We start from the raw sequence: 25352 nt of genomic DNA on the forward strand, positions 1-25352 counted from the left end.
CATTGCTTGACTCTCCTTCTTCTGAAGCATTGGGGTGGGCCTGGCTGGAGATGGGATGTTGGGCAGGGAGGGCCAGGGCACTGAGCATTCTCTCTCTCAGGTGCTTGGCTGGCTGGTTCTTGTTTACATGTTCAGAGTCTAACTGATCGCCATAGGTGAGGTCAGGCAGGTATTTCCCCCCAGGTCAGATAGGCAGTGACCTTGGGGCTTTTTGCCTTTCTTGGCAGTGTGGGTGCTGGGATTATCTGGGTATTTCTCACTTAGTCATTTCCCTGCCATTGCAGGGGCCTCAGTCCTTCCTTTTCTCTGTCTGTGGTATGTAACAGTCTCCTCTCCTGGGGGCTGGAATACATTGGTCTCATTGCGGTTGTTGGTTAGTGTGCAGGGGCTGGGTGGGGTTGGTGGCCTGGGACATAAAGGAGGTCAAATCAGATGATCTGGTGGGCCCTTCTGGCCTTAAACTCTGTCACTATGACTTTGTGGGGTCACTGATCAGTGACGCTGACTCTCTTTCAGGAGAATCCTAGGAACCGGGGGAGTCACTGGCAGGGGATGCCTCTCTCTGGGGGAGTCACTAACTGAGCCTCCATCTCACCAGGTGGCAGGAATATGGCATCGTGATGATCAGTCCCTCAAGCAGAGTCACTATCAGTAAGGTCTATTTCTGCGAGTCGCTCTAACTGCAGACCCCTCAGTCCAGGGAAGCCAGTGTAGACAGGGATACTCTATCCCCAGCAAGAGTCACCTGCCTGGGAGACTTCCCATGAAATCCGTTTACTAGGCCTGGTGAATTTAATCATTCTTCCACATTGAGGACACGGTGTATCCTGTCACTCCTGCACACAAGATATGGTGTATACTATCACTCCTGCACATGAGACAGGGTGTATCCCATCATTCCCGCACACTCGAGACATGGTGTGTCCTGTCACTCCTGCACACATGAGACATGATATATCCTGTCACTCCCTCACACACAAGACACTATGTATCCCATCACTCCTGTACACACAAGATAGTGTATCCCATCACTCCCGCACACGAGACATGGTGTATCCTATCACTCCCGCATACTTGAGCCATAGTGTATTCTGTCATTCCTGCACCCATAAGATACAGGGTACCCTGTCACTCCTGGACACTCGAGCGATGGTGTACTGTCACTTTCATTGAAGAAAGGGAACTAAAATTTAGTTTAACCTGTTCTATAAAGCAGTTTATAAATAAATTGGAGACAAAGAGACTGATAGGAGTGGATTTCTTTAGTGACAAGAACTCACCATGGGTTGTCAAAATATATTGGGCAGGTCCCAGAATTGCTCTGGCAACAAACCAAGATGATGTTAGAATGACAGGACATGTTCATAACCGGAATCCCCAGATGTGTGTTCTGACTGGTGAATTCTGATGGGATTGGGCTGCCACTCCTTCCAGGACACTGGTATGTGGGGGATGGGGGAGGCCTCTTGGCAACTTATTTAATAGATAAAATAAAATAAATAATAATTATTATTATAAAGCAACACCCTGCCCCCTGCAAAACTGCTCTGGGTGCTGAACAACAATCAGAAAAACAATTTCTCCTTAGCTAATGAGCAGTTAGCTTGGCTGCCTCTGCTTCAGACTGGACACCCTGAAGGACCCAACTGGCCAAAGAGGGAGTGTCCCCCCCATCACTGCCTCCAGCATCTCTGACCCCAGAATTTAGGCTGCCATTGCAATGATCCCGAAAGATGCTGACCAGGTGAGGAGATATCACCACGTCCATCGCATTTGGCTGAGTTCTGACAACCCCTGGAACCCATCTCAACCCCCCACCCCACTCTCACCCCCACTCTCCTGCATCATTTTCCCTCCTCACCTTATTCCTCCCTCTGTCCTATCTTTCTTTTTTCACCTTCTGTCTAATAAGAGTCTGGCATAATGGCCAATCCAGCATTTATCAACGTGACATTGGAGTGATCAGTAAGGCAAGCTAAAGCAAGGAGCCAGATCCCTTGCTGAGGTCAATCAGCATAGCACCCTTAAAGTAAATTGAACTATGTCCATTTACACCAGCTGAGGATCTGACCCAATAACTTAAACATCCCAATTTGGATGGAAGTTTGCAAGGTCTTGGAGAGACCAGAGAGACTGTGTGCTGCACCAATAACTTTGCAGCAGCTACACTGCCAGTGAAAAGTCACAGAAACACAAAAGATGTATTTTCTTTCTTTCTTTCTTTCTTTCTTGTTTTGTCTTAAAAAGAATCAGACTTCAATTTTAACATCAGCAACCCATGAGTTATAGTCCGTAACTAACCTATTCCCTTTTCCCTCCAGAAAGACATTGATTACACTCTGAAGCAGCATTTCCCAAACTTTGGAAAACTGAGCCCTCCCCTGCCACCCCCATGAAAATGAAATCACTTGTGCCCCCTCCCCCACCCCACCCTGCCCAACTTTTTGATTTGTAATGAAAAAAAATGAAAACATATTGTAAATCATTTCTTTAAATAAAAATTTTAAGGAATGATTTCTATTCAATATTGAATGTTAAAGATCTTCATAATAGTATCAGCTTCCTCCATTCACTCACACTTTGATGAGCAGTGAAATAGTGATCACTGGCATCAGCGTTACAACCATTGAAATGAAAGGGACAAGTCACACCTCAGCACTACGATTTCAGGCTCTCTACAGACTCAGGCAGACATCACCGCGTTGATCACATTATTAAGGTTTTTCCTCTCAAGAATAATACTGACTTTTCCAAAAATGAAAATGAGATGGAGAGCAATTGAGAGAGAACTGTCTGGTTGCTCCCCTGGGCTTGACCTTCCTGCCCCTGAGGGCGACATCTGCACTGATTGAAAGGGCTCTCAGACAAGGACCTTTCCTTTATACATCTTTGTGCACATAAATGGAAAGGGAATAAAGGAACTTTCGAAAATCACTGTCTGTGGCCAATGCTTTTGGTGTTTCCCCTCATTGTGTGTTTTATACAAGGTTCAGTGGTTTTATTAATGGTGCTTGTTACATGGAATCACAAGCCCCAACTTGATGCAAAACCTCGAACCACAAATGACTGTTTAATGTCATAACAGCATGCTAGATTTTTAAAAACCTTAACCTGTCTGAACCCAGAACTACCACCACTGATACACAGAACAGGTGTATCCAGTCACTCCCTCATACGCAAAACACGGTGGAGCCTGCCACTGCCACACACTGGACACATGGTATATGCTGTCACTATTACACTCTTGAGACATAATATATCTCATCTCTGGTACACACTCGAGACACTGTAGCCCATCAGCCCTACACACTCAAAACACAGTGTATCCCATCACTCCTACACACTTGAAACATGGTGTATCCCACCCCCACACACATGCTCGAGACATAGTATATCCCATCACTCTACACACTTGAGACACAGTGTATCCCACCACTCCTATACACTTGAGACACAAAACCAACAAGGAGTCTGGTGGCACCTTAAAGACTAACAGATTTATTTGGGCATAAGCTTTTGTGGGTAAAAAAATCACTTCTTCAGATGCATGGAGTGAAAATTACAGATGCAGGCATTTCACTCCATGCCTCTGAAGAAGTAGTTTTTTACCCATGAAAGCTTATGCCCAAATAAATCGGTTAGTCTTTAAGATGCCACCGGACTCCTTGTTGGTTTTGTAGATACAGACTAACACGGCTACCCCTCTGATACTTGAGACACAGTGTATCCCACCACTCCTACACACACAAGACGTGGTGTATCCTGTCACTCCTACACACTTGAGATATGGTGTATCCCATCACTCCTACACACTCAAGACATGGTGTATCCCATCACTCCTACACACTCGAGACACGATATATTCCATCAGTCCTACACCTTTATCCCATCACTCCCACATGCTAGAGATTGGATGTATCCTGGCACTCCCATACATACAAGACACGCTGAATCCTGTCACTTGCACTCCCTTGGGACATGGTTAATTACCTAACTCCCACTGCAATGGTGATGTATCCTGGAGCTCCCACATACTCAAGAACTTGTGTGTCTCATCAGTCTCACAGCCACTAGAAGGCTGTATCTCCTGCCTCTCACACACCAAGCATGAGGGGAAGTTTAGATTTTCCCACTAGACATGTGGGTCCTCCTATTTCCTTGCCACACCCACAGCTGGGTCTCTACTTGGTCCCATGCCTCAGAGGCTTGGAAAATGCTATTCCCATATTTACAAGGCATAGAACAACCTGTAACAGCCATGCACTGGAGGGGTGGGACCTGTATAAACCCCCTGGGCAGGAGAGGGGGATCATGCCTTACATCTGGGGATGCCTCATTTCACACACACCTCCTGCCTGCCGCCATGTGCCCTTTGTTACTTTCCCAAGGCCCATCTTAACCACATGGGAGCCCAGGCCTGTTAGGGTCTCAGTGGAGCCCAGGCCCATCAGGGCCCCGGGGAGAACAGGGAACCCCACCCATGGAGACTCAGTCACATTCCAGGGGCCTAGGGAGGCATTTAGCAAAGACCCTACCTGGCTACCGCAAGAGGGCCTAGAGATTCTTCAAGGCAGCTGGAGTGCTCGGCCTGTGCCATGCAGACTGGGTGGATGCATGCATGATGAGGCCTCGTGGGCCTGTGCCCCATGCAGAGGACAGATGCTGTTGGGGCCCACGGCAGAGGCCCATGGTTTGGGACCTGAGGGGCCAGGAGCTCTGGGACTCAGCCCGGCTTGCGAGGTCGGCGTTGAGTCATGCCAAGGGGAGCAGCACACGGGGCACTGGCTCTGTGTGTGTGGGGTGGGCTTGGCTAGTGTCTGTCACAGGGAAGAGAAGCCTTTCGCTCATTTGTTGAAGCCTGTGTGTTGGGTCCTGGGGTTGGGGTCCAGGTCTTAGTTCCCTGCTCCCCAGGGGTGAGATGGCTTCAGTCAGCACTTGTGTCCAGTCTCTGCTGACCACACAGCCTTGCCCCTGGCCAGGCCCCTCTGCTAGCACTTGCTGTTGTGCCTCTGTTGGAAGGAGCAGCAGCCACCACCAGTCCCTGCAGGGTCCTTTCCCCCAGGCTCTCACCAGTGAGAATTACAGCAGCCCCCACAAACAGACAGATATAATGTCCCAGGTGGCTCTCTGATGGCCTGATCACCATCTCATGCACTCAGCTGGCAGATGCCATGCTGCTCCTGCCTATCGCAGGGGCCAAGACCCAGTCTCGCATGCTCAAAAGCAGTGGGTCAGGCTCCCCAACATCCTGAGACTGGCTGAAGAATTGTGAGATTTTCAAAAATTCTAAATTTGGCGGTGGGGGCAGGAGATTTGCCTACTCATATTGCAGCCTTTAGGCCACATTCCTGTCATGTTTTCCAGCTTTTCTCTCCAACCAGCAGGGCTAGAAATGTACTTTTTAAAAATGAAGGCTGAGAGGCTCAGATATTCACAGGACTCCAGGAGCTGGGGCTTTGAGAAAAACACCAGATCTCAGGAAACTCTTGATAAAATCCTGGGCATTGATAACAGTGAACATCCCAGAGGAGAATCAGAGGAACCCCCAGCATGGCTGTAATAGCTAAGCCCCCACTAGTCTGGCAGCTCTAGCTGAGCCCCTCACCCACTTCCCAGGCTGTCTGGCTGAGCCCATCTCAAGGGCTAGGTTTGGGGCTCTTCAGTGGGGAATGATGTGTGCTCTTCGAAGGGGGCGACAGCAGGTGAGGGCCATGCGGGCTCTGGAGGGAGCAGGGCTATGGCTCTGGAGAGTGGGCGACAGGTAACAGCCCTGTGGCTTGAGACGCTGCTCTCAGGCTCTTGCCTGGGGAGGGGGCTCCCTGACTGAATTTACGGTTCCAAAAGCTGAGAGGTCTGATGAGCAAACTTCGCTCTGTCCCCGACCATGTGCAGCTCAGCCTCTGAGCACACTTCCCGGGCCGCTGAGCTGGATCCAGGGCAGTCTGCCACGAAGCTCATTCCCTCCCCTGGCCCTAGCTGTGGTTGCCAGCACCCTGTCTGGTGCAGCCACTCAGGTTCTGAGCTGTAATGGTTCAGATTCTGGGTGGTTGGTTTGTGGGAATGAGGTTGCTCAGCTATTTGTGGCCTAGAAGAAAGATGCCTCTTGGCCAAGTCACCTGTGATCATAGCAAGGTTTCTATCTCCAAATGCTCCCCGGGCCTTGGTGCTGGGGCAGGTTGACCGGTCAGAGAGCAGGAAAGGCATGACAGCAGCATGGAGGCCCAGGACACTCTCACCCCTGTCACCTAGCTTGCCAGGGCCTCGCTCTGCTCATCACTCCCTGGCATAGGGAAGATACACAAGGATGGTTTCCTTGCACTGAGCATCTCACCAGATGGGTTATTGTCAAGGCTCCAATCTGACACTTTACAGCCTTTCTTGGAACCATGCACGAGCACTGCCAGTCACCTTGCAGCATTTGAATCTCTCTCCTTGGGCGTCAGTGGGGACTGGAGCCTATGAGCGGCTCCCATCCTGGCAGCTGGCTCCCCTTTGTACATGTATCACACAGGACAGTTCTCCTCCCAAATGAACATTGTCAGACACAACCTCCAAGGATAAAATCAGTGCAGGGCCCCAGCAGGCTGGGTGTGCCAGGCTCTCTGAGGGAGTGACACTGCCTCCCTCCCCATCTTGCTGTGGGGAGGGCACATCCCTCTGGAGAGGAGCCGGGCTGGGTGCTCCCCAGTCTCCTCGCTCTCACTGGACATTCCCCTGGGCTCTCATGGCTTGTTTGCTGCTGTGGGGCAGAGAAAGACCCCACGTCACCGCCTCCCATGCTCAGCCCAGGGTCATTCCCATGGGTCTGGCTCAGAGCACCATGCAGGAGCCAAGGACGGGAGAACACAATGGAATCGTGGCCCCGGTTCTTGGATGAGAAACATAAGCAACAAAAAGAGCATCCCAGGCTGCCCAGGCCCATGGCAGCAGGCAGCCACCACGAGGGGTGATTTTATCCTTGGACGTAAAAGGAACCAAAAATGGAGAGAAGCAACGGAAAGAGCAACATTGACCCCACCCCGACACTCCAACCCAAGGAACCAAAGCAAAGAGCATCCACAAAACCAAAGCAAAGGGGCCAAAGGAAAGAAGGAAAGTGTCACTCACTCACTGGCTTGTCTGTGTGTTTAGTGCGAGTGTCGGTCGCGGGTATGAAGGTACAAGCAAGCGAACGGGGGTGGGGCTTTCAATGTTTTTAGTAATAACGTTTTATACAAGTTCGAGAAGAAGCATCATGAGTCAAGCCGGTCACTCTCTGGTCTCTGTCCCGCCATCCCTCTGTTCGTCCATCCATCCAGGGCACGAGAGAAAATCTGTTGGGTTGAGTGGGGTTTGTGGTCCGGTTTCCATTTCCATCTGGGTTTGTTGGCTCCATTTCTCTTTTCTCCACTCTGCACCCCTAGATGAAATATTCCTTTTTGTCATCGCCGCTGGCCTGGCCTCCCTCCGCATTGATGATGGCAGTGTCAGCATCCGGGGCATCGTCTGATCCCTTGGCCTCGTGAGTCAGGTAGGTACCTGGGCAGGGAAAGGGCTCTCATTCATCATGTGTCTAGTGGTTTAGGTGGCTCTTGGGCTCTCTCTGCACCACCCGGGAGAGGGACCATGTGGCAGGCAGGGCTCAAAGGGGATTCCGGGCTGGAGCTCACAGCTGGAGCTGGCTGGAAAATGGAATTTCCATCCTGCTGAAAATGTTGAGGTTTCAGAAAATATTTCCTCTGGGTGTGAGCTGGGAAGTAGAAACCTTGACATTTTGCTTGGGCAGAAATGGAAAAAATTCTGCTGTGGGAGAACCAAACTGGAGGTTTGCAGCTGGCCGGGAACTGCCTGGAACTGGATCTTGTCAATCTCACCTGTCCTGCAGGTGGGTGGCCAGGTTGCTGGCATTTCAATTTTCCCACCCAAAACCTCAATTTTGCAAAGAGGGCATTGGAAAATCATTCCCGGCCAGCTGTACTCACGGCGCCTGTGCTGAGAGCACCGCGGCCAGGTGCAGCCTGGAGCCCCAGGGGCTAGGTCAAGAGACAAGTCTGAGCCCATGTAATGTCCACCAACTCCCAGCCCCTCAGTGGGCACCTTACTCCTGCCAGCACCCTCCAGGCTGAAACAACCTCACTCATCAGCCACAAGTTGAGCAGGGTGTGGGACCTTCAGGGCATGGACCATGGCTGCCTCTGGGTCTGTGCAGCACCCAGCCCATCACTGCCCCAGCTGCTTGGGGCTCTGGGAGCTACAGCCACACAAATAATGACTGCCAAGGGTGATGTGACAGCCGGAGGGGCCAGGAGAGCACCTACCCAGAGTGTGTAGGACAGGAGAAAGCAAAGAAGCCTCCACCCCATATGAACTTCAAACCCCTGGCTCCTCAGTATGTAAATCGTACCAACTCCGACTCCCTTACATTAGCTGGGGGTGCACCTAGCTCCAAAGGAGCTGAGGGGGTGGCTGTTTCCAACTTACACATCATCTCTGAAGCTGGCCTAGTGTCATAAGCACATAACAGCCATACTGGGTCAGACCAGTCCAGCTAGCCCAGTATCCTGTCTTCCAACAGTGGCTGGTGCCAGTCCTGGCTTCTGTCAGAGGCTCAGAGCAGGGGGTTGCATCCCTGATCATCTTGGCTAAGAGCCAGCGATGGACCTATCCTCCATGAATGTATCTAGCTCTTTTTTGAACCCAGTTATAGTTTTGGCCTTCACAACATCCCCTGGCAATGAGTTCCACAGGTTGACTGTGCATTGTGTGAAGAGGTACTTTCTTCTGTTTGTTTTAAACCTGCTGCCTATTAATTTCATTGGGTGACCCTAGTTCTTGTGTTATGTGAAGGGGTAAATAATACTTCCCTATTCACTTTCTCCACACCAGTCATTATTTATAGACCTCTATCATCTCTCTCCTAAGATGAACAGTCCCAGTCTTTTTAATCTCTCCTAATACCCCTAAATCATTTTTGTTGATCTTTGTAATTTTTTCAGTTCTCATTTTTTTTTGAGATAGGGTGACCAGAACTGCATGCAGTATTCAAGGTGTGGGTTTAACATGGATTTATATAGTGACATGATATTTTATGTTTTATTAACTATCTCTTTCCTAATGGTTCCTAACAATATGTGAGCTTTTTTGGCTGCCACTGCACACTGAGTGGATGTTTTCAGAGAACTATCCATAATGACTCCAAGATCTCTTTCTTGAGTGGTAACAGCTAATGTAGACCCCATCATTTTGTATGAATAATTTGAATTATGTTTTCCAATGTGCATTACTTCGCACTTATCAACACTGAATGTCATCTGCCATTTTGTTGCCCAGTCACCCAGTTTAGTAAGTTCGCTTTGTAACTCTTTAATGTCAGCTTTGGACTTAACTATCTTGAGTAATTTTGTATCATCTGCAAATTTTGCCACCTCCCTGTTCACCTCCTTTTCCAGCTCATTTATGAATATGATGAACATTACAGGTTCCAGCACGACTGACCATCCCTCTGTGTTTTATACAGATATCTGCTGGACGGATGAAAAGTCAAGGGACAGGTGAATAGCCTGGTTGGGGCGGGGTGGATGATAGATGGATGGTTAGAGGTGGACAGATGGATGGATGGACGGATAATATATGGCCAATGAAAAATCTCTGCAGATGGTCAGAGAGGGGAGGATGAGTGTCTAGGTGTCCAGGAATAGACTGAATGTGATGCAGGATATTTAAGTGGATGAGTGCTCGAGAAATGAACAGAAAACGATGACATGCTGATACTAGACAGACACGGTGTGAGAGAGAGGTGATGGGAGAGTGACGGAGAAGGAAGGGATGCGATTTGGGAGCCTTCCCTATCCCGGGCTCAGGCAGGCGGAAGCTGATTGGTTACAAGAGTCTTGTGGGACTTGCTCCTGCTCTTGGGGGTCAGTGGGAGAAACGCTCAAGCTGCCAGCCCCCAGGGCGGGAGAATGACCCACCAGGAATCCCCATGCGGTGCTGTGCAGATTTAATTTGATCTGCTTTTAGCTGCTGAGGTTTCTCAGCACATCAGTCAGGTCTCTGCTCCCTGTGCCAGGTAATGCGCTACTCCTCTGAGTTCGGCAGGCAGGGGGTGCTGCGGGGCAATAGGCGATTCCTTCCCCCAGGGCTGGAACTCTAGCTCCGCATGCTCCATGCCCAGCATGCCCCTGCAGCACCCGGGCCGTGAAAGCAAAACACTTGTGCCTCGCATGGCAGTGCTAAGCCCCAGGAGGCTCTGGAAGAGCAGGGGACGGAGAGCAGTAAATAGGGAGCAATCAGGAATAGACCAAGGGCCATTGGCGAGAGAGACTTGGCTGCCTTCTCCCTCCTATCTCTGAGAGGCCAGCCGGACAGCTGAGCTGTAGGCAGTGGCCAGGCCTTACCTTTGTGCCTGATTAGGTAGTGTGCCAGGACGATGAGCAGGCTGAGCAGCAGAAAGACGATGACTGCGACCACTCCACCAATCACAGCATGGTATGTGCCAGAGGAGGAAGACATCGGGCTGGCGTCTATCCATGTGGCAGTGCGGGGGAGAGAGAGAGAGACAGAGGTGTTTACAGGCCCTGCTGAAGTCCTGCATGGTACAGAGACTCTCTCAGTGCCAGAACTGGGGGGTCGCAATGTGTGAGCCTGGCCTGGCTCCATGTGGCCCTACATGGAACCTCGAGGTGCTAAGGGCATATTACAGCACAGCACAGCTTTCCCCATGGCCATGTCCTTCCCACCAGCTGCCAGGTCCTAAAAGCTGGGAGTGAAATATTACCAGTGGGAGAGAGAAGTGCAGAGGCAGAGAGAGGAGAGGTGCTGCCAGCAGAGATGGGAAATATGATGGAGGCAGAGAAGGGCAGCGGTGGAGAAGGGAAATGCGTTGGAGGCAGAGAGGGGCTGCAGTGGAGATGGGAAATGCGATGGACACAGAGATGAGCTGCCAGCAGAGATGGGAAATGCGATGGATGCACAGTGGAGCGGCAATTGAGAAAGCTCTTGCCCCAGTGTGATGGGGCTGGATGCAGACAGAAGAGGAGGAAACTGGGAGGGGAGGAGAGTGGAGAGAGAGAGGTCAGAGCGGGTCAAAGGGCCTGGAGAGCTCGGACTGGGCAAGAGGTGAAAGCCCACCCCAGTCCCTGTCCATTCCTTCCCTCCCCACCCCATCCTTGCCCTCTCCTCTCCTCTGCCCACCCATCCCCTCCTATCTCCATCCTGCCTCACCCCACCCCATCCCTACCCACCCTGTCCCCTCTCCTCTCCTTCCCCTGCCAACCCATGCCCTAGTCTCGAGTACAATGAGCACTCCTGAAAGCGAGTAGACTCATAGACTCATAGACTTTAAGGTCAGAAGGGACCATTATGATCATCTAATCTGACCTCCCGCATGATGCAGGCCACAAAAGCTGACCCACCCACTCCTGGAATAATTCTCTCCCTTGACTCAGCTGTTGAAGTCCCCAAATCATGATTTAAAGACTTCAAGTCGCAGAGAATCCTCCAGCAAGCGACCCCTGCCCCATGCTGCGGAGGAAGGTGAAAAACCTCCAGGGCTTCTGCCAATCTACCCTGGAAGAAAATTCCTTCCCGACCCCAAATATGGCGATCAGCTGAACCCCGAGCATGCGGGCAAGGTTCTCTAGCCAAACCCTCCGGAAAAAGTTCTCTGTAGTAACTTTTAATATCCCATCATTGACCATTGTTACTAATTACCAGCGATGGCACGTTACTGACCTATTGACTAAAATCACGTTATCCCGTCAAACCCTCCCCTCCATAAATTTATCAAGCTTAACCTTAAAGCCAGAGAGGTCTTTCGCCCCCACTGTTTCCCTCGGAAGGCTGTTCCAGAACTTCACCCCTCTGATGGTTAGAAACCTTTGTCTAATTTCAAGCCTAAACTTCCCGACGGCCAGTTTATATCCATTTGTTCTCGTAACAACTAGCACTGGCCACAGAATGAGCGACTCTGCCCCACATGCTCATGCCCCTCCCTCCTACCCTGCAGCGCCCCAGCTATTCCAGTCTTGGGCTCTTGCCCAGCTCTGTGATGCCCCCTCAATCCCAACCCGCAGCCCTGGCTCTGCCCGTGGCATGCACAGGGGCTCTATCTCCATTGCTACCACAGGCCCTGCTCTGCCAGTCTCCTCTGCCTCTGAAACAGCACAGCCTGTGCAATTGGCTCCTCTGGCTGTCAGGAGTGCTTCGCCTTGGAAGCTGCCATGGCAGGTGGGTGACTACACTCGGAGCAGTTGACATTGGCCTAGTTCATTCTGGCCCCTCTGTTCAAACCCTCCTGTCTCTTGTCAGCAAAGGCAGAGCAGGGCTGAAGGGGACAGCAGCTTGGAGCGCAGGGTGCTCACGACTTAGAGGGAAACCTCAGGCATTGACTGGGGAGTAGTGCCCCTAGAGCACCTCCTGCCAGGCCCCACCTTGGCCATTTGGCACAACAGAGCACCCTCCAGGCCCCTTGTCACAGTGCCCCAGCCCCACACCAGGTTACACATCCACCTCACAAGGGCGGGGGAGGATGGTGTCTCATGTCCGTGCAAACGGGGTCTTGTGTCCATGCTGGGGATGATGGTGTCTCATGTACATGCTGGGGGGATGGTGTCTCATATCTGTGCTTGGGGGGAGGAAGCGTCTCATGGCTGTGCTGGGGGTGATGGTGTCTTGTGTCCATGCTGGGGGGATGGGGACAATGCCTTGTGCCTGCGGATGACAGTGTTTCATGTGTCTGTGCTTAGGTTGGGGGGAGAACGGGGTCTCATGTCTGTGCTGGGGGTGATGGTGTTTCTCGTGTCTGCATCTGGCGAGGAGGATGATGTCTGGTGTTCACATCTGGGAGCAGGGGCAGTGTCAGGAGTCTGTGCCTGTCAGGGGAACAGTGTCTGCCAGCTGCGCTGGGCGTGCAGGGCCAAATTTTCATTCAGTTTTAGTTGCTTTATCCCAAAAGTGTTGGCTCAGGAATTGGAAAGTCCAGGGAAGGGTCACAGAAATGCTTAGAGATGGAGGGGGCATCTGAAGGGGGAGAGTTTGGAATGGAGAAGAATAAAATAGAGGATGGCAGAGGGATATAAATAGAGGAACGGGGCAGGGAGCCAGTAGGGCTTTGAGCCATCCAGCCCCTTAACACAAGAACAAGAGGCATTCAAAATGAAAAGGCATCACTTCAGACAGACAAAAGGCACTTTCTGCAATGTGTGATTAACCTATAGAACTTCCTGCCACAAGACCGCATTACAGCAAATAGCTTAGTACTGTTAGTACATTGATTACACATGTCACTGCCTGAAAGCAATGGCACTCGCTACCATACACATGTTAAGGGCTCATGTGTTAGGAGAGAGATAGGTGGTTCCCCATCTGGGACCAGAAGGTGCATATGGGGGTTTTCCACAATCTCCGAAGCCTCTGGCAATGGTTCCAGCAGAGACAGTACCCAGAGCGAGAGACCAGTGGTATGTGTTACCATGGGCAGGAGCAGTATTGGGCTAGAAGGGCTAACCGGGAGGTGGCCTGTCACACTAGATGGGCCACTGGCCTCTTCTGCTACCACAATCCTACTTGCCACAGTATGGGACCTTTTACTCCTATGGGTTCTGGCTTTGCAGTGTGAACTGGCAAGGCGGCTGCAGAACCTGGACATTCCAACGAAGAAGCCAGGTGCTAGGAACAATCCTGACTGTACTAGCCAGGGGCTGGCAGTAATTCCTCCACTGGAGCCACAGCCCTTGTCCCTCTGGGCTTGGCAGCCATTCTCTTCCTATGTCCTGCAGCGCTCCCCACTGGGCACGGGAGCAGGGAATCCATAAAGAAATAGAAAAGGAGCTTACAGTACCTTGGACAGCAACTGGAGTGAAGGATGAAGCAGTAGCCATGGTAACATGAGTGGTGAACTGGGAAGGGCCTGACGAAGGGGCTGGAGTGGAGTGAACATGTGGGGTGGGGAGCTGGGAAAAATCTGGGGAGGACAACAACAAAAAAAAGGGAAACAAATCAACCCAGAGAGATGACAGCGATGGTGTGAGAGACTCCAAGATGGAAATGATGTCTGGAGGTCTCTGTCAACTCCCTCCTAATGCCCAGACCTCTGTACTCAGCTCTGCCAGTGCCCCCCAGTCCTGACCTGCAGCTCCCTGCTATCCCAGCCATGGGCCCTCCGCACACAGCTCTGCCAATGCCCCTCAATACTGGCCTGCAGCCCCCGGCTATCCCAGCCCTGAGTTCCCCCTTTCACAGCTCTGCCGGTGCCCCTCACTCTCAATCCACAGCCACAGCCCGACAGCCCAGCCCTGGGCTCCCATTCCCCCCAGCTCGGCTGGTGCCTCTCAATCCTGACCTGCAGCCCCTGGCTATCCCAGCCCTGGGCCCTCCCCACACAGCTCTGCTGATGCCTCTCAATCCCGACCTGCAGCCCCCGGCTATCCCAGGCCTGGGCTCCCATCCCCCACAGCCCTCTGCTGTCCCAGTTCTGGCTCCCCCACTGCTCTGCCAGTGCCCCTCAATCCCAACCCACAGCCTCTGCTGTCACAGGTTCAGATTCAGATTGCGAGCTTTTCCCAACAGGCCCTGATGCTGGGAGCTATACAATGTATAGCAGAGACCCAATATGGGTGTGTGTGTCAGTGACGCTTGGCCTTTGCTTAGCTCCACACCTCCTTCCTTACAGGCTCCTCCCAGCCTCAGCCCCTTCTTATTTGACATCTTCTCCCTCTTGCCTTCCCAGGGGAGCCGAGGCAGCCCCTGCCATCTGCCGCTCTGTGGCTGTCACATTCACTGCCAATTCCACATCAAGACTCCTTACCCACCCTTGATCTCCTTTGCCATCCACATGGACTGGCCTTTTCCTCTTCACTGTGTCCCTCTACTTCCCCTCGCCACCAGGGGCCTTTTCCTCCTCCCCGTGCCTCTCCGCTTCCTCTCACTGCCCCAGACGGCTCTGGCTACGACCATTGGAAAGTCGAGCTCCACGTCTGGATCCATGGCCTCCACCTGCCCCTCTAATGCCCTTAATCAGCCTCAGATGACCTCCACATGCCCCTGCCCATAAGCCCCTCCTTGCCTCCCTCCATCCTGGCTCTGTGCCCTTCAGGCAGTATAGCCCGGTTAGCTCCTGCTTAGGAGCCCTGGGTGTTATGAGTTCTGGTAGCTCTCAGCGTGTGTCTGTGATGAGTTCCTGCCTAGCAGCCCAATGCAGCATTTTCCAGGCATCTCTTTGGCATTTCACTGCAGCTTTCCAGGCATGCCCTTGTCCGGCTCTCAGTGTAACACAGGAGTGTCCCCTCAGGCAGGAGCTCAGGAAGTGGATGTGGGGTTGCCTCTGGATCGCTATGCAGCGTGGTGTTGTAACAACTGGGCCTACATATTGACCCAAATTATGAGCTCAACTGTGAAATGGCTGTAGACGTTCATAAGTTGTTACAATACCCTATAATGATTCATGCTGATGGGGAAAGGTACAAGGGGAGACAGAATAGCTGAATTAGTCCAGACAAAAAGGCCAAGCTGATATAAGTCAAGGACTGTGTTGAAATTACACGGTTAAAAACCGGAGATGTGGAGCAGGAAGTGAATGAGCCAAAATTGGTATGTCAGAAATGAGACCTAATTGGGGGACAAAATAATGAGGGGAGGAGCTATTCCACCCATCGCTCCCTTTTTCGGTCCTTATAAGAACGAGATTTCGTCAGGAAGAAAAGAACAAAAATAAGGACAGGAAGGACAGAGGCTCCTGGAGCGAGCTTCACCATCATGGGTGTCATGCCCAGGGCTTCCTGGGACTCAAGGGCAGATTCTGATCCCAAGAGGTGTCCTGACCACACCGGGCTAGCACAAGGGACCCAGATGACATGGCCACCCCACCGGCTCCAGCTGAATCCCAATCACCACCTGGGATGACCGTTACCACCATCTTTGATACCACCTAAGTCAGTGGTTCTGAACTCTTTTGGGCTCCGGATCCATTTGCAAATGTTTATGGCCTGTTGCAACCCAGTAAATAGTCTGGGGGCAGAGGCTTTGGTAGGGTTACCATATGTCTGGGTTTTCCCAGACATGACCTCTGTTCTGGTCCGCCAACCTCCATCTGGGCGGACTTTTGAAACACGAACAAATGTCTGTGATTTTTCCTTGCTTGTCCTTCTTCCTTGCCTTCTGGAGAGCAGCGGCTGCTGGCAGGGCACAAGTAAAGGTGGGATGGGATGGTACTGCCATAGAAACTATACCTGCTCTTCAACTCCCCCTCCCCCTGGCAGTGTCCTCTATTTCGGAACTTGAAATATGGTAACCCTTGGCCATGGGGCGGTTTCAGTTGGATCCTGCCTCCCCTCCCAAGAGGGTTGGGTCCTGCCCGGCACTCACCCCACACTCACTCCTGTGCTGTGGCTGGGCTTGGCTCTCTGCTCTGGGCATTGCAACCTCTGGGGTTGCAGCGCCACTCAGGTTCGGCCCCGCCCCTCTGTCTAGACCAAATTTGCGTGAGTGGAGTTGTGACCTGGCTCTTGGGTTGCAGTGCCACTCACTCAAATTTGGCCTCCCAAAAACTCCTGTCACCATGATGGCTGGGCCAATCCTGAGTGATGCTGAGACCCAGAGGTTGCAGCGCCTGGAGCAGGGAGGTGAGCCCAGCCAGCCCCAAGGAACACAAACGAGCTGCCACTCAACCCTTTGAAACATTCTGGCGACCCAGTTTTGGGTCCTGACACACGGGCTGAGAAACGCTGATCTAAGAGACTGTCAAACAACATGGGGGTGGGGGTTGTTCATTCTAAAAACTGTCCAGCTGAAGGGAAAGGGATCTAGGGATGCTGTTACAATGCCAGCTTGACTTCACATTTTATATGGCAAAGGTTTCACCTGTTTCCCTTCTTTTCAGTATGTTAATAGAAGGCTAAAGGGATGTTTAATGGTGTATTTGCCCAGGGACAAAGCAGGCTGAGGTCTGTGGATACTAACCACGAGGACCTTGTTTAGCACTGTTGGTGTCAGACAGTGACTCAGTGATGTTAACATCTTTGGCTCATTCATTCTATCTAAATTAATGGAGATATCCTATCTCCTAGAACTGGAAGGGACCTTGGGTCATTGAGTCCAGCTCCCTGCCTTCACTAGCAGGACCAAATACTGATTTTGCAGCAGATCCCTCAGTGGCCCCCTCAAGAATTGAACTCGTAACCCTGGGTTTAGCAGGCCAAATGCTCAAACCACTGAGCTATCCCTCTCCCCAGAGAGGACGCTGGGCAGTGCAAGGACCTGGCAAATGTGTGTTTGGGATCTGAGTGCGGGGGCCAAAGAGGGAGATTGGAAGGGGCAAAACCAAAGCCTGTGAGTTATGGGTGCCCATTGTGAGTAGGACTCGCCGTGGTGTAAAGGAGGTACAGGGTGCTGGCAGCTGGACCTGAACCAGGTCTGAAGTCCCTGTGATCTGCATTTCGATAACAACGAGGGAGGGGAGTGCTCTGCTGAGCTGCAGAGAGGATGAGACTCAAACAGGGACAAGCTCCAGCACCCGGGGAACTCAAAACCATTGGGAGCTCTGCTCGTGGGAGGCTACCTCTCCTGGTTTCTTCTGGGAGAGGATTCAGCCAGTCCAGCACCAGTCCACATTCCTAGGACTTGAATGACCTGGATACTGGAGAATCCATTCAGAGAAGAAGCCATCCTAGATCTACTGATATGAAGGAACTGACTGAGACAGAATAAAAGGGAGGCTTGGGACCTGTAACCCTGGCCTGCCGGAACCCAGCTTAAGGGGCTCACCACACGCCGCAAGGCAGGGGCATTCAGTGTGGAAATGCACATTTGGGGAATCCAGAAATCTAGCAAGCACAGTCCAATGGAAGAGCACATCAGAGTGCACACAGAGTGGTGGTTACTGAGGAGCTCTCTGAGACTCCAATTCTTTGGAGAAGGAACAAGACATGGCCAGAAGGCTTCAGAGGGGGGAAGTCATTTGCTTTGGAAATGGAAGGAGTGGAAAGCAAGCAACCATCAAAAGCCACCAGAATCCAATAAGGCTCCTAGGGAGAAAAGAAAGGCGAGGGAGGAGCTAACTCTGCCAAGGGGGAAGGAGGGGCTTTTGCCACAAATGTCAGGGGAGAAGACAAAGAGAGCGGGTGCAGCAGGGACATGAGTCAGTACAAAAGGGAATGAAATCTGACCGAGACACTGAGCACTTGTCAGAAAGCTCTCTGCACCAAGCAACACACGGACGAGGAATGGGGACAAATGAGGTGAGGAAGCTTCTGATTGAAAACTAGCAAGAGAGTCCATGAAAAACGTGAAGACAGGCAAATGGGCGATGTATTAATATCAGGACAATGTGAGTCCCGGGGAGGCACAGGGATGAACTAATGGACTTACCTGCCGGCGCAGTAAAGAAAAGTTCTGGGGATTTAGGAAGGTTCCGGGGAGCCAGTTTTTTTACAAAAGATCAAGAGCAATCCTGGTGTTACTGTCAGTTCACTCTGACCTCTGCCCCTTGCAAAATGATGGACTATTAAAGCGAAAGCTCCCTCAACCTGTGCATGGAGGATACTGAGGCGATGAGCAATAAGCAGCACTGGGAGCTGACTGAGAATGAAGGAGAAGAGACAAACTTGATTTTGGTTTTTTGGCTAGAATTCCACAGTCGGCAGCAGAAGAGGAGATGGTACTGGAGCTGCCGTGTATCTGGAGTTTGGTTTCCTGTCACGCGGAACCTCTGCTTACCTCAGTCACTCAGATTGACTCGGGAGTTGCTGAAAACTGGAGGAAGAACTGCCAAAATAATCCAGCCAATTCACAATAATGGACCATGAGATAGAACTGTGCTGGGAACTACAGGGATGGATGGAAGTCACAGAAAGAAGCAGATTTCCAGAAGTAGTCAGCATACAGAATCAGGGCCACATTTCTAAAGTTAAGCGTGCTGAACGCATGTTGGGGGCTCAGCTCCTGAGAATCCAGTCCTGGCTGTCACAGTGGGATTGGCTTTGTACCAAGCACTTTCAAAGATGTGTCCCTGAGAGCTCTTGAAAGCCAGGCCCTGCAGGTCTGGGAGCGGGCAGCACAGCCATGAAATTCACCAACAACCCCCACTAGGAGGAGCTGCAAATACCAGTGGAGACACAGAAAGGATCCCAAGGCAGCAGGAGATTAGAGTGATCAGAATCAGAACCCTGAACGGTACACGGCTCTGTTCCACATGCAGAGCACACTGACTCATTAAACATAGGCAGGGAATAGCAGCAGCGATGTCTTGGAAATGCAGCACGTGCAGCAGGTGAAAAAACCACAGCAGCCTGAATATTCACAGGAAGAGAATCCGGGGCAGCTGGCAGGACGCGGACAGCAGGTTAGACATGAGCTGCTAATGCACTGGGGCAGGAACAGAGGGATCACACCCTAGAGCAGGGATCAGCAACCTTTCAGAAGTGGTGTGCCAAGTCTTCATTTATTCGCTCTAATTTAAGGTTTCACGTGCCAGTAATACATTTTAACATTTTTAGAAGGTCTCTTTCTATAAGTCTTAATATATAACTAAACTATTGTTGTATGTAAAGTAAATAAGGTTTTTAAAATGTTTAAGAAGCTTCATTTAAAATTAAATTAAAATGCAGAGCCCCCCCGGACCGGTAGCCAGGATCCGGGCAGTGTGAGTGCCACTGAAAATCAGCTCACGTGCCGAAGGCGGCATGCGTGCCATAGGCTGCCTACCCCTGCCCTAGAGGCTGTGCCAGGGACACTGTTCAGCTCTGGACAGCTCAGAGAAATGATCTGGGGCTGGGAAGGCTCAGTTAGGGGAAGAGAGGAAGTTCCCAAGTGCTCAGCAGCCCATTATTCTCCATGGGGTTAGGGGCTGAGCCTCCTTTGTTCTCAGTGGCAGCTGGGAGGAGTCAGGCTTTTTTGAACATCTGGCCCTAAATTGGCTTCCAACAAGCAATGAAAAGGCAGTGAAAGACACACCTCAACCCCTCTGGACAAGGGCGACAGAATTAAAGCAACTCCCCTAGCCTCATTTGCATCAAGGATGAGACAGGGAGGCATCCCCTTAGCATACAGAATGGAGAACAGAGATTCCAAGGCAAGAACCGCACTGAACTCTGGGGGATCTCTGCTCCAGATGTTAATGAACCCACGCCTGCACACACCCAGCTCAGCAGTTATCAGACCAATTCTAGTAATAAATCCTTTATTGGTATCCAAAATACTGAAGCTCTCTAATTGCATTGTGAGCTCCTTCGAAGGAACACCACCCATAGCCAGGAATGAGCAGTTCCTATTGTCTAGCCTGAACAAAACAACTTTGGTATACTCCCCTGAGCCATCAGTTTACCCACAAAAAATTCTAGTGTGCTCCCTTGAACTATTATTGTTTCCCTACAAAAACTCCTACCCATGCTCAAGTAAGTGCTCTGATGCCTGGATCCAACAGCTGCATCAGTTCCATTGGGACTTCATCTTCTCCTGACTGATTGTGCTGGGGGCTCTGCCTGTCTCCAGCACTCAGGACTCTCTGCTACCACCACCACGTGGTAACCCCGATTGATTCAAGGTTCACGGAGTGGTGAGAACCCATCTCTCTCTCTCTAGGTAAAGCCTTCTGACCCTGACTTTGTGATCACTTATAGTTTTCTAAACCTGACTTTTGTAATCAAATTTAAGTTAGATTTAATATTATAACGGTTCTGTTTGTTTGGCTCCCCTTGTATGGTTATTACCTGGCAATAAATAACTTTAATGGTTAAGCTGGTTGCTTCCCTCCCTCTCTCTCTCTCTCTGCAGCAACGCTCCTCATACCTAAGCTAAAGATCCCTATAGCACCCAAAAATCCTGTGGGGTTTGCTCATCAAGTGGGTTACAACCAGAACAATTGTAACGTGAAAGTGGGGATAGGGACGTGCTGAACCTGGGGCATAGGAGGGTGGCAGCTTGGAAGTGCTGCTCGACCCAGTCTGCTGAGTCCAGGGGCACATAAGGGTGGCAGATTGAAAGTGCTGCTCGACCCAACCTGCTCAGGCGTGCTCTATTCCAGTGCAGTGTGCATGGCATATGAGAGTGACAGCTTGGAGGTGCTGTTCAACCCAGCCTTCTGAATCCAAGGGCCTATGAGGGTGACAACTTGGAAGTGCTGCTCGACCCAGCCTGCTGAGTCTAGGGACATATAAGGGGTCAGCTTGGGAGTGCTGATTGACCTGGTCCTCTCAGATGTGCTCTGTTAGTGTGTGTGTGTGTGTGTGTGTGTGTGTTCGTCTGATTCTAGGGCTGGAAGAACCCAGCCCTGGGGAACCTAGGGCCTGCAGGAGAGCTCCACTGGGAGGGAACTTGCAGAAGGGAGGAGTAGAGCTCCGTATGAGAACAAGTGACACAAGCAGTACATGGATAGAAATATAGAACCCCACCTCCAGAAGAGTAACCCTAATAAATGAGCATACCCCAAAGTAACAGGCAAATCTGGCCCATCTGTTCTGGGAGGAGAGGGCGGAACACCGGGGAGTTCAGCCTGTCAACATGTGCAGGGTGTTAACAGATAATAAGGGAGAGGGCAGACTCAGTTCAGTATCCTGCACAGAGTGCAGCTCGGAGCAGTGGGCTGCCATCCCGGAAGGGGGGAGCAATCTGAATGTCCAGGAAGCCCTTCTGAAAGTGTGCAGCTGGATCTGGCTGGAGGACGGGTGGGAGCCCCGTCCCATGGGACTGGACAAACACCTCCAAACTTCCTGCAGGGCCAGTCCTGCTCTGCCCTGGGGATGCTCTAGAAGGGACCAGCAGGATGTTTCCAGCTATTGCAGTCCCTGATGTTCAGGGCCAGCATTTCCTCCCCATTGCTGGCTGGTCCTGGTGCCACACCTGGGCTCCAGCTCACCCCTGGTCCACAGGCACCCACATGGCTGGCTGCTCTCTTCCCACATCACTATCCACAGGCGGGTAGCTGAGCAGCCCACCCCCCTCTCTGCCCCAGTTCAGCCTCATCTCTTGTCCTTACAGCAGCAGATAATGGCTGAACCCAGCCCAGGCTGTGTGGCTCCCCTCCCAGCTCCCCACAAGCAGCGCTCTCCTCCTCCTGCGCATGGGCTCCCCGGCCAAGCAACACCTATCAGCTCCTGCAGGGCTCTGGAGAGACAATCTGCTCCCCTCCTGCTCTGCCACGGGGGGCCTGAGGAGCCAGTGGGGAGGGAGGGGAGCAAATGAACAGGAGAGGAGGGAGGAGTGAGCATAGGAGCGCGGTGAGGAGTGACCCAGGGGGAGAGTGGGGAGTAGGGAGGGCAGAGCAGCAGAGAAATACCAGAGAAGGAAGAAAAGAGGAACAGGTTGGAGGAGGCAGCAGCAGTTTCACGGAGCCCATGCCAAAGAAGCAGCTGCAGGAGCTCAGAGACAATCTCCCTGAAGCTCAGCATCTGCAGTTGGCTGGGTCCATGCTGGGGCAGGGCCCGTTCCGTGGGACACTCCAGTGTGCTTCCGAAGAGCATCACCCCTGGCAGGGGGGGTACCCAACATACGTTCCCAACACACACAGAGCTCCCCAGCAACGGGTGTTCCCAACACATCTGGGGCTCCCCAGCAGGGGGTGTTCCCAACACATCGGGGCTGCCTGGCAACGGGTGTTCCCAACACACCCAGGGCTCCCCAGCAATGGGTGTTCACAACACACACAGAGCTCCTCGGCACGGGATGTTCCCAAGACACCTGGGGCTCCCCGGCAAGGGGTCTTCCCAACATACCTGGAGCTCCCCAGCAGGGGGTGTTCCCAGCACGACCGGAGTTCCCGCAGAGGGTGTTTCTAACACACCTGGGGCTCCCCAGTAGGGGGCGTTCCCAACAGACCCAGGGCTCCCCAGCAACGGGTGTTCCCAACACACCAGGAGCTCCCCGCAGTGGGGTTCCCAACACACCCAGAGCTCCCAGGCAGGGGGTGTTCCCAACACACCCAGAGCTCCCCGGCAGAGGGTGTTCCTAACACACCCGGCTCCCGAACAGAGGTTGTTCCCAACACACCAGGAACTCCCCAGCAACGTGTGTTCCCAACCCACCGGTGCTCTCCAGCAGGGATATTACCAACCCACCCGGTGCTCCCGGGCAGGGGGCATTCCCAACACACCCGGGGCTCCCCGGCAGGGGGTGTTCCCAACACGATCGGAGCTCCCCGCAGAGGGTGTTTCTAACACACCTGAGGCTCCCCAGTAGGGGGCGTTCCCAACACACCCAGGGCTCCCTAGCAACGGGTGTTCACAACACACACAGAGCTCCTTAGCACGGGATGTTTCCAAGACACCTGGGGCTCCCCAGCAGGGGGTGTTCCCAAGACACCTGGGGCTCCCTGGCAGGGGGTGTTCCCAACACACCTGGGGCTCCCCGCAGAGGGTGTTTCTAACACACCTGGGGCTCCCCAGCAGGGGGCGTTCCCAACACACCCAGGGCTCCCCAGCAACAGGTGTTCCCAACACACCAGGAGCTCCCCGCAGGGGGAGTTCCCAACACACCCAGAGCTCCCTGGCAGAGGGTATTCCCAACACACCAGGAACTCCCCAGCAACGGGTGTTCCCAACATACCGGGGCTCCCCAATAGGGGGCGTTCCCAACACACCCAGGGCTTCCCAGCAATGGGTGTTCCCAACCCACCGGAGCTCTCCAGCAGGGGTGTTCCCAACCCACCCAGAGCTCCCTGGCAGGGGGCATTCCCAACACACCTGGGGCTCCCCGGCATGGGGTCTTCCCAACACACCTGGGGCTCCCCAGCAGGGGGTGTTCCCGACACACCCAGGGCTCCCCGGCAGGGGGTGTTCCCAACACGACCGGAGCTCCCCGCAGAGGGTGTTTCTAACACACCTGGGGCTCCCTGGCAGGGGGTGTTCCCAACACAACTGGAGCTCCCTGGTAGGTGGTGTTCCCATCACAGCCGGAACTCCCCGGCAGGGGGTGATCCCAACACACCCAGAGCTGCAAGGGGTGTGCTGCATAAACCCAAGGGCACACATCAGATGGCTCCAGCAATGGGGGGCGAGCCCCACAAAGGGACAACTCCACTGTATTTGGCAGTGTATCACAGATGCTCCAGGGAGCCAAGTGCAAGGAGAGGTTCTGGTGCGTGTCCCCAGAGATGGGAGGAGACAGCAGGCAGGTGCTCCACGCCCTCTCTGGTGCCCAGTGCTTACCATTGATGTCCAGGTTGTACCTCACTACGACGCTGCCCATGGTGCTGGTGGCCATGCAGATGTAAGTGCCGCTGTCGCTCTTGTTGAGGAAGGGGAGGGTGAGGACTCGGTTGGTGTTTAGATTCAGGGGGACATCACTGCCCTCCTTCGTCCACAGGAACTCCTGGGGGCTAAGAGGATGGGGGTTAGTGAGAGGCAAGGGGCACCTCCCCGAGGGGCACACACTGGGCCGGCACCGCCCATGCAGCAGCAAGTGCTGGCTTCAGGGGTCAGCCCAGCTGGGAATTCGTTACAGCAGCTTCAATTTCCCAGGGGCCCTTGCAGACTGTGACACGGGCCTGACTGCATCCCACTGAATTGGCAGGAGCTGCAGCGCCCCTGGGGCAGGCCCAAGCAGCAAGGCTGCAGCCCAGTGAAGAGAGCATTGAGGGGTGCAGGCAGCCCTGCAGGAGAGGACGGAAGCCAGAGGGGCTGGGGAGGTGTAGGTGCTGGCGCTTACATCGGATTGCCCTGGGCTTCACACTGCAGCCGCAGCTCCTCGCCCTCCCGGGGGTAGGGGGGGTCCGGCTCGATCGTTGCCGTTGGCTTAACTGGAGAGAGGGAAAAAAGAGAAAGGTAAAAATCAAAATCCCGGGGCAAGTTCTGTGCTGCCCTCCTCCACACGGTGCCCCTCCCCCCACAACTGCAGCATGTCCCTCACTACACCCTGAGTGTGCCCCTCCCTCCTTTCAGCCGCAGAGTGCCTCTGCCCCCAGACACTCACAGCGTGCCCTTCCCTCCATAAACCCGTAGCATCCACCTCCCTCCCTACACCTGCAGCGTGCCCTTCCCTCCATAAACCCACAACATTCCCTCCCTCCCTACACCCACAGCGTTCGGCTCCCTCCCCTAAACCCGCAGTGTGCCCCTCCCTCCTCTACACCTGTAGCATTTGGCTCCCTTCCTACACCCACAGGGGGAGTGTAGAGGTTACAGAGGCGGGAAGGTGCCCCTTAATCTGTCATTTGAGGTGTAATTAAACCCCAGGGGAAGGGGGGAAGGAAACACACCTCACTTCTCCCCACGGAGGTGTGAACATGGGAAGGACCTATAATGTGGTCACAAAATTGCATTTCGGTGTGACCATTGGAAGTGCTACTGACTGTATGAACTTCGGATTAAGCAGAAGCAGCAGCAGATGCTCTGTCTAGCAGTGTGGGGCCAGAACACCACTGGGGTACATGCGGGGTACTCGGGCTC

General features: G+C 52.9%; 1 protein-coding gene across 5 annotated transcripts in view; it reads right to left on the reverse strand.

Annotated features, from left to right (window-relative positions):
- Positions 1 to 7111: 7111 nt before the first annotated feature.
- Positions 7112 to 25352, reverse strand: part of CADM3 (cell adhesion molecule 3) — a 116154-nt gene continuing 97913 nt past the window's right edge. For 4 of the 5 annotated variants that reach the window (XM_034756327.1, XM_034756329.1, XM_034756324.1 and 1 more), the window contains 5 exons: positions 24613 to 24703; positions 24114 to 24283; positions 13820 to 13942; positions 10377 to 10502; positions 7112 to 7518 (listed from right to left, as the gene is read on the reverse strand). In XM_034756327.1, the coding sequence (XP_034612218.1) occupies positions 7400 to 7518; positions 10377 to 10502; positions 13820 to 13942; positions 24114 to 24283; positions 24613 to 24703 (629 nt within the window). In that variant the 3' untranslated portion in view covers positions 7112 to 7399. The remainder of the gene's footprint in view (positions 7519 to 10376; positions 10503 to 13819; positions 13943 to 24113; positions 24284 to 24612; positions 24704 to 25352) is intronic. The other variant, XM_034756325.1, reaches the window with a different exon arrangement.

Source organism: Trachemys scripta, chromosome 24 (assembly GCF_013100865.1).
Source record: "Trachemys scripta elegans isolate TJP31775 chromosome 24, CAS_Tse_1.0, whole genome shotgun sequence".
Classification (NCBI taxonomy): domain Eukaryota; kingdom Metazoa; phylum Chordata; order Testudines; family Emydidae; genus Trachemys; species Trachemys scripta.